An 8,978-nucleotide genomic window follows, 5' to 3' on the forward strand; every position below is an offset into this window, starting at 1 on the left:
TTGTAATTGCACCGCTCTGTACCTTCGTCTCCCATATCGGCTAAACCGGGCACCAACGGGAAGTCTGCAGCCTTTTGTACCGTGCAGTGAAATAAATGCGGCATCATGTCTTCTGTTACTTATTAACCTTCGATCCTTCATGTCTGAGTAACTGGACTTGCACGTGTGAACGTGTCAAGTCTATTTATTGACAACTTAAAAAACGCAATTATATACACCGAGCAACCCTTTAGAAGTTAATCAATGCCTATTTGCCTGGCTAGCCTTTCCTTACTTTTTCTTTTAGTAAATATACCCCCCCCCCTATTTGCCCAACATCTAATACGTTTCGTGTCTCTTGCCTTCGTGTGTTTTCCTCATGCCCCATGAAATATTACTTGTAAATCTAATGTTCCGTTTATTGCTCATGCATTGGCCAGGAATATTTAAGTCTCGACAATACATAAATATATTCATAATTGTTGACTCGCGCTGCTGTTACAGGTTCATACGGGACAACCAAAACTCTTAGATGGAAGGACGGCACGGCATGGAGGCTGAGGATACTACAGCAGGACAAAAGAAGAAGCATAAAGTAAGTGACGAGAAAAGAAGGCACATCGTGAAACCGCAGTTATGAGTGAGTAACCTCGTACTGCCTTTTGTGAACATCCATCTATATCTCTTAGTTTACTTATCAACTTATCAACTTCTTGTGAAAGGCCTACTCACTACGTACAAGCTATATGTACATGGTATACCCCCTAGCTCCATGGCAAACTTGATGCATTAAACGGAATGGCAGTACCTTCACCCTCTAACCAACCGTCATCTCGAATGACATCGCTCTCTCTCCTGATTTGTTGAAAACAGGAGGCGTACACCATTTTTGTGACAATTATGCCGGACATAATTGTAACAGAGGCGTACTTCTCCTTTTTTCAACAAATCAGGAGAGAGAACGACGTCATTTGAGATGATGGCTGGTTAGGAGGTGAAGTAACTGCCATTCTGTTTAATGCATCAAGTTTGCCGTGTGGCTACACTCTAAAAACAGAGCTTCACCGCATAGCACGCTCTGCGCCAACCATGGCCGCGAACGATAAGGTTATCTATCAGGGTATAGGGATAGCGGATATGACTCGAAGAGAGAGGAGGGCGTACGCCTTTTTGTGTCAATTGTCATATATCCAAATGGACACCAAAAGGCGTGCGCCCCCTCTGCTCTCGAATCAGAAGCGACAACTCTATCATTCGTGGCAACGGTTGGCGCAGCGTGCTGTGCGTTGAATTAAGCTCTGTTTTTAGTAGTTAGTGCGGAGCCTTCGAGATAAGTAATAAAGGCGTACGGCCCGCGCTTTCCACAAATCAAGAGTTGATAACGGTGTCATTCTGTGCAATGGTCGGCCTTCAGCGTGCTATGCGGCAAAGTTCCGTTTTTACAGTGCACTCTTAAAAATGAACTTTACTGCATAGCACGCTCCTAGCAAACCGTCATCTCAAATGATATCGTAATATGCCCTTATTTGTTGAAAGCGGGAGGCGTACGCTTTTTTGTGACAATTATGAACAACATAAGTGTCACAAAAAGGCGTACGCCCCCCCCCCCCGTTTTCAACTAATAAAGGCAGATAACGGTATCATTCGAGATGACGGTTGGCGAGAAGCGTGCTATACGGTGAAGTTCATTTCTAAGAGTGTTAAGAGTGTGTACGAAAATGAAAATAGATCTTCGCGACACAATGCAATAGAATTGCACGGAAAATACAGAAGTGGAGTCTTTTTCGGCGTTTTGTCGCTACGATCGATGATGAGGCAGCACTCGATCATGTTCGGAGGAGGTCACATGGGTGGCTGGAGGCCTACTTCCCATCATTCTTCCGTGTGCTTGGGTTATTAGAGGAAGGTATACGGTGCCTCCGCCCGTTCATTCTTCGATGCCAGTACGTGAACAGCATTTTCTTTGTATCAACATCGTCGCGTTGAAATGTCGTGCGACAGTCCGAAATAATGAGAGTCGTTATCTGCTGATGAAAGTACCGTATTAGGGCGTCGACTCGAAAAGACACTTTAAGCAAGTAACTTCCACGAAGAAACATACGGGCGTTCACGAATTGCACCTTCGCCCAGTGCACTGTTTTGAGACAGTCCTCCACGAATGGACTCATATTGAAATGTGGAAACCGGGGAACACTTACCTTCGAGCCTTCAACCTTTTCGTATGATTCCCTAATCTAATCTTCCCTTTCCCGCTCAGCGAGACTTCGCGTGCGCCAGTGTTTTTGCTGTTGAGGACAGTCCTGTGTACGTAAAGTAAAATGGGGGGGGGGGAATTTAAGCGTGACGCAGCTCCTGCTGGTGGTAAACGCCGTTAGGAGCTTGGGGGAACGCCTTCAAACGTATGCTAACGAAGTCGCCAGACCGTTTGGGCTTGGCTTGTGTGCTCTGTGTCTGTCTGATTTCGGGGTGGTGACGTTTCACTTTTCACGTTGTTGGTATCACTGGTCTGATTTAGCATTGCTACTGCGTGACTGCGTTCGCCTTTGCAATTCTGGTGTATACGAGCAGAACGCTATCCGTATATATATGTACATACAGAACGAGTAAGGTTGTTTTTGCATGCGGAGTCTCGTTCTGATTTCTTCTGTTTTTGGGTTGTGTCTCTCCATTCTTCTTGTGTGTATACTTTTGCAACGTGTCTCATCTGAGCTATTTTTGATTCAGGAATTGTGAGTTCGTCCGTAGGGTGCCCGATAGCTGCTTGCCTTCGTTTCTTGTCTTTGGAAATTACATAACTCTCGCTAACTCTATTCGCACGGATTCTTATGTCAAACAGCCTAATCGCAGGTGTCCCGCATGTCAAGATCGCCTGGTAAAGCCTTTCAAATAGCGTTTATTGGTAATGTTTTATGTCCTAGCGAAGGCCATGTGAGTGGACGTTTTATATATATATATATATATGTTTATAAGTCCCAAACGTCGCCACACCAGCTTTGGACAGCTGTTTCGGCCTTATTGGGCCTTCATCAGCAATGCGTAGGTGGGCGACGTTTGAGCGGGTGGCGTCGGAAGGTCACGTGGAACGTGATGTCCTCTCGTCAGGGTGAGAAACTCACCTCTGAAAGCCCAGCGCAAAGCCAGTAAAGTATTAAGTGAAAAAAAAATAGCATAGGCTCTTTGGCTGCACGTTTAACACATGTTTATAAGTCCCAAACGTCGCCACACCAGCTTTGGACAGCTGTTTCGGCCTTATTGGGCCTTCATCAGCAATGCGTAGGTGGGCGACGTTTGAGCGTGTGGCGTCGGTAGGTCACGTGCAACGTGATGTCCTCTCGTCAGGGTGAGAAACTCACCTCTGAAAGCCCAGTGCAAAGCCAGTAAAGTATTAAGTGAAAAAAAATAGCATAGGCTCTTTGGCTGCACGTTTAACACATGTTTATAAGTCCCAAACGTCGCCACACAAGCTTTGGACAGCTGTTTCGGCCTTATTGGGCCTTCATCAGCAATGCGTAGGTGGACGACGTTTGAGCGGGTGGCGTCGGAAGGTCACGTGGAACGTGATGTCCTCTCGTCAGGGTGAGAAACTCACCTCTGAAAGCACAGCGCAAAGCCAGTAAAGTATTAAGTGAAAAAAAAAAAAAATAGCATAGGCTCTTTGGCTGCACGTTTAACACATGTTTATAAGTCCCAAACGTCGCCACACCAGCTTTGGACAGCTCTTGCGGCCTTATTGGGCCTTCATCAGCAATGCGTAGGTGGGCAACGTTTGAGCGGGTGGCGTCGGTAGGTCACGTGCAACGTGATGTCCTCTCGTCAGGGTGAGAAACTCACCTCTGAAAGCCCAGTGCAAAGCCAGTAAAGTATTAAGTGAAAAAAAAAATAGCATAGGCTCTTAGGCTGCACGTTTAACACATGTTTATAAGTCCCAAACGTCGCCACACAAGCTTTGGACAGCTGTTTCGGCCTTATTGGGCCTTCATCAGCAATGCGTAGGTGGACGACGTTTGAGCGGGTGGCGTCGGAAGGTCACGTGGAACGTGATGTCCTCTCGTCAGGGTGAGAAACTCACCTCTGAAAGCACAGCGCAAAGCCAGTAAAGTATTAAGTAAAAAAAAATATAATAAGGCCGAAACAGCTGTCCAAAGCTGGTGTGGCGACGTTTGGGACTTATAAACATGTGTTAAACGTGCAGCCAAAGAGCCTATGCTATTTTTTTTTTTCACTTATATATATATATATCACATGTACAGGATTGTTGTGGACTCGGACGCGGCCATAATACTGTAGAGAGTTGACCGTTTTAGACTTTGGGTGTGCTGTATCGGATGTGCCGGAATCAAGTGCAGTCCAAACGTCACTCAGCCCTCGGAGTTATGCGGGCTGCAAAAGACCAATATCCTGAAAATCTTTTATCCACCTGGCCTTCGTGGGCTTTAGCCGGACGTCGTATTCGATGCTCGCAGAGTATAGACACATGTTCCTCGCTCCCATACTGCGTCCAGCGTCCGTTACATACGCACCATGCGTTTTCCAGGAAAGCTCCGACAGTTGTTTACCGACATTTTGAAGTTACGTCCCGAATACAGTTTTGCGTTCAGCGATTCCAACATACTTCTTTAGAGCGACAGATTTACGTATAGAATGCAATTGTTATATTTACAAAAATAGCTACGTGAGGTCTCGTAAGATTTAACTCGTTTCCTTCGTTTTTCTTTTTTCTTCTGGATCACCCAAGGGCATAATGCAACTGAGGCTTACAAAGCACAGCGCGCTTCCCTGTTTTTCTAATAGTGTTACTGAAGCGGCTTGAGGAAGTCTAGTACCTGGTCTACTCTATTGTTACAACTTGTACGTTTTGCAGAAATTCCGCCTGTTCGGCAAGAAGAAGTCGACGCCAGATCCCAACTGCCCACAATGCAACCCGCAGCTTGTGGTCGCCATGAGAGCAAAGGCAAGGCAGCAAGATCTCCTCCATCAGCAGCAACAGCAACGGGAGGCTAACGACACAACTCCTGATCTTGCAGAAGACGAAGTTCCTTGCGAATGTCCCCAGTGCCAACGCAACCGGTCTGAGCAACCCCTCACAGTTGAGCTCCTTCCTATGGACACTCAAGTCACACTCCAGCACATGATGCAGGATGCAGCTTTTATGTGCAACCTCCTCTGAGAAGAAGACGTAGTCATTGTTATGCCTCCGTTACACGACGTGTAGTGCTTGGCCCACACATGAACTGGAGTTGTACTGGAGTTGTACGTAATGGGGTCTAAGTCTGTTCTTCTGTACTTCTAGTCACGTTTCTGTGCCCCAAATGGTGTTTTGTTTGATTTTAGTAGTTTCGTGTAGACCTCGGGAGTGTCGCTTTCCACGGTGGTTTTCAGTGAAGCGCGGTTCAGGCAATGGCGTGCAAGAGGCACAAGATTGCGGTTTTGTTGTATATTGTTTTTGACATTGAAATTGAGTCGTAGAACATGTGGCAATTTTATGGTGGCGTTTAAGTGCGAGATTATGACATTATGAGCTTGAAATGGCAAACTGATATTTCACGGCATCTGGTGCATTTTTAGAGTGCGGGGGGTCTATTTATTTTGGCGGGAAAAGTCAGCCAGAAGGGACGGCTTGCTATTTCTTGGTAAATAATTCCTTAGTTGGTAGTCAAGGTCCTGAAGTAGTCAGAGTCAAGCGATGTGGGGTCAAAGGTCAGAGGCCTTCCGCCGTCCCGCCCACGATTGGACAGGCTGCTGAGGAGACCGGTATCCCGCAGGTAGTGAAGAACCGCTGCGGTTACACCACCGCTGCGTCTGTCAAGTAATATATGTTGTGAAAAAGATGGAGTATCCGAGGCTGGTCGGGCGAGACTCGAGCGCGTCGCTGAAGATCTTGAAACGGCGGCTGTCGAGAAGAAGGTGTCGAATGCCTGTCTCGACGTTGCAAATAGAATATAGGGGTGTGGCTTGCTGGTCCATTTTGAACAGCAGTGACGGAGTGCGGCCGCGGTTGATGCGGAGCCGATGGATGACAGATTCTTCCCTCCTTGAGACACGACTGCAGATAGTATACTCCAGCGTTGGGTCAATGGACCCAAGAAGGGGTTGGTCCTGGCAACGTCCTTGACGTATTTTTAGACAAGGTGCGAAAAGCCTCCCGAGTTACTATTTCACAAATGAAAGAGAACAACGAACACGGGAACAGACATAGTGAGTGTAACCAAACTCAGCTTGCTTATAGACATATGCGCTCATCTCATATACAGTCGATCTGCGAACTAGTGCAGTTTGCTGTTCAGAATATTTTATTATATTTTATTGACCTCTATCTTCCATCATGACCAAGCTGAGAGCTAACAGAGTCCTAACGAAAGTAATAGGGCTGTACGGGACTCGGTAGCGACCCTTGCTAACTATCAGGGCTGTTCACGTTCGATGTCAGGTGCTAACAGCTTTGGCGAAGTGGACCGATGTGTGTGGTACAGCGTTTGCGCACGTAAAGAGTGCAATACATTCAATAATCCGCCCATTTAATGACACACATTCCTGTTCAACCCCTTTCGTAATATCGTATACCCATGAAAACATGCAGGAGCGAGGCGCGTTTTTATGCCATGTGACGAAAGACTCCAAAGAACGCTCCGGACTAATGGAGGGGAGCACAACATACATTTCTGTGCCGTGGCATTTTGTAGATGTGTGGTTAGTCGGTAATCGGTATTGCTACATAGACTGATAGACTTACAATAAACAACTGATTATGCACTTTGCATGGTAGTTCTTTGAAGTCAGCGGATATCGCCGCAGGAGCCCCAAAATGACAGCCCGCCTTTTCGATTTTCTGCCAGCACTGATATAAGCTATTACCTAACCTGATGTGAACCACCCAGTGTGCATCCTTCATCACGAAAGAAAAAAAATAAATAAACGGGAAGAAAACGTAGGAACAAAAGGCAAATGTGCAACAAGCCCAAATTTCCCCTCTTAGTTCGTCGTAAGGTTCCTTATACCGCAAGTCTGTGGTGTGTGTACCTGATCCACATCAATTGTATTTAGCAGCACTTCACCGCGCAGAACATTGAGGACTGCACTTGACACATAATACCAAATATATTTTTAGCCAGGGAAAAAATACAAATACAAAAGCCCTTTGATTCTTAGGAGTAGCCATGTTCATAAAGTTGTTTTCACCTGTCGTGCTGTCCATGAATCACGGAGGGTATATTGTGAAACGACGCCCTCTTTTAACGCCCTGGCCAACTTCGTAAATGTCAAACTATACAGATTTCCCGTCCTGCCCTTGTACCCCCTAGAGCAACAGCAACAATGAATTATGCATGGTGATGTCGTGGGGTGTTCCCCCGTTTAGACTCCGGGACCCTATATACCCCAGTGCATGTGCGGTAACTATGATTCGATGAGCTGAAGCAGAAAGCAGTGTACGTTTTCCAGTCAAACTGCTAGTGTGTATTTGGTTGTCGATTCTTTGGCAGCCACATGACTTTCGATGGTTGTGGGTGACTGTGGTTGCCAGTGTGCTGTACGAGAGGCCTCGACAATTCATATGGCGCCATATAGTGCCATTGAGATACATAGAAACAGCAATGCCCATATCATAATAAGTATGTGGTAGTTGCACAGGGCTAAGTCATCCTTGAGGTCCTCCATGGAAGAGTATAATCCTTAGTTCACGGCATGAGGGAATCTTGAAAATGCTTTGGTATGTCGTCGCCCATTACACATCCACTTCCATGCACCCTTGAAAAGCATTACAGTTGCGGCATACCTTGCTTGGTTTGATTGTTTGCTCGTTTATTTTAGTTGTGATTGCAAGTGGGGACGATGGGTTTCTACATTCCTTCTCATTCCTGCCACAAGCACTTGCAAAATACATCAGTGCAGATTTTTATGAATGGGCCAACACCAGTGGCGTAGCCAGACCTCCAAGGTAGGGGGGGCTCGATACGAAAACTCGCCCCCCCCCCCCGCTGATCCTGTGTCGACAACACACAACTTGTGCACGCTGCAAACTGAGGATTAAAAAAAAAGGAACGAAAATAGTTGATTTAGACGTTCACAGTACGATTACATGTATAGGCTGTCATGACCAATGAGGTGGTGTCACAAGATTGGAAGTATTTTGAAAAGCTCATACTTTGAAAACCATTCAAGAGTGCTTCTTAGATAGACGCCATGAACTGCAAGAACCTTCGCGATCGTCACACTGGTCCCCCCCCCCCCCAACATATATTATGTTCTAGGATTTGCACGATTTGTGTGGGTCGGTCCGTGGCAGGTAGGGGGGCTCGAACCCCCCCTAGCCCCCCGTGGCTACGCCACTGGCCAACACCATGGAGGAAAGAAACACAAGGAGCGGCTTCTCGCGCCAGACTAGCTAGCCACCCTCTAGCGGTCGCTCGAGTCAAAATCGCCATTGCTTTCTGTCCATCACGTAATCCCTTCTAAAGTTTCGGTTTTGCAAGGCTTTGTTTCTCGCGCTGCTCTCCGTATGATTTTGCTTTTTGAAAGTAATTTAGTGTGAAAACGTGAGCACCATCGTAGAAACGACGTATGGTAATGTGTTCCTGTTCCGGCTGCGCCTCTCGTTGAACTGAAAGCAGCTCTGTCACGGGAACGCGTTTTGTTCGTATAATTACACGGCAAGTTGTTTTAGTCGCCCGTGTGTGTTCGAGTCATCCTGAATTGTTCATTTGGGACCTCAAACTGTGCCGCAGATTAATTTCATATCTTCTGTTGTTCTACAAATCTGATTAATGGCATTTTGAGAACGGCATTCTTTACCACTTAATGAAGGAACCTACATACGTTGGAAGTAACCGTTGCCACACGTGATGTTTCCGGTCCCGCGTACTCCTTTTGCTTTCTGCACACTGTGACTGGTCTTCTAATAGAACAGTAAACATTCGAACACACAGAAATAAAGGGCAAGCGCGCGTTCAACGTAATACTGCCATTTGAACTGTGACACAACTACAGCTCGCGTCGTCTGCTCT

The 8,978-nt window shown here is 46.5% G+C and overlaps 1 protein-coding gene across 1 annotated transcript; it reads left to right on the forward strand.

Annotated features, from left to right (window-relative positions):
• Nucleotides 1-489: 489 nt before the first annotated feature.
• Nucleotides 490-8,227, forward strand: LOC135399977 (uncharacterized). Its single transcript, XM_064631711.1, has 2 exons — nt 490-574; nt 4,841-8,227. The coding sequence occupies exons 1-2, from the start codon at nt 512-514 to the stop codon at nt 5,144-5,146; spliced, it is 369 nt and encodes a 122-aa protein (XP_064487781.1). The 5' UTR covers nt 490-511; the 3' UTR covers nt 5,147-8,227.
• Nucleotides 8,228-8,978: the final 751 nt, after the last annotated feature.

This window comes from Ornithodoros turicata, chromosome 7 (genome assembly GCF_037126465.1).
Source record: "Ornithodoros turicata isolate Travis chromosome 7, ASM3712646v1, whole genome shotgun sequence".
Classification (NCBI taxonomy): domain Eukaryota; kingdom Metazoa; phylum Arthropoda; class Arachnida; order Ixodida; family Argasidae; genus Ornithodoros; species Ornithodoros turicata.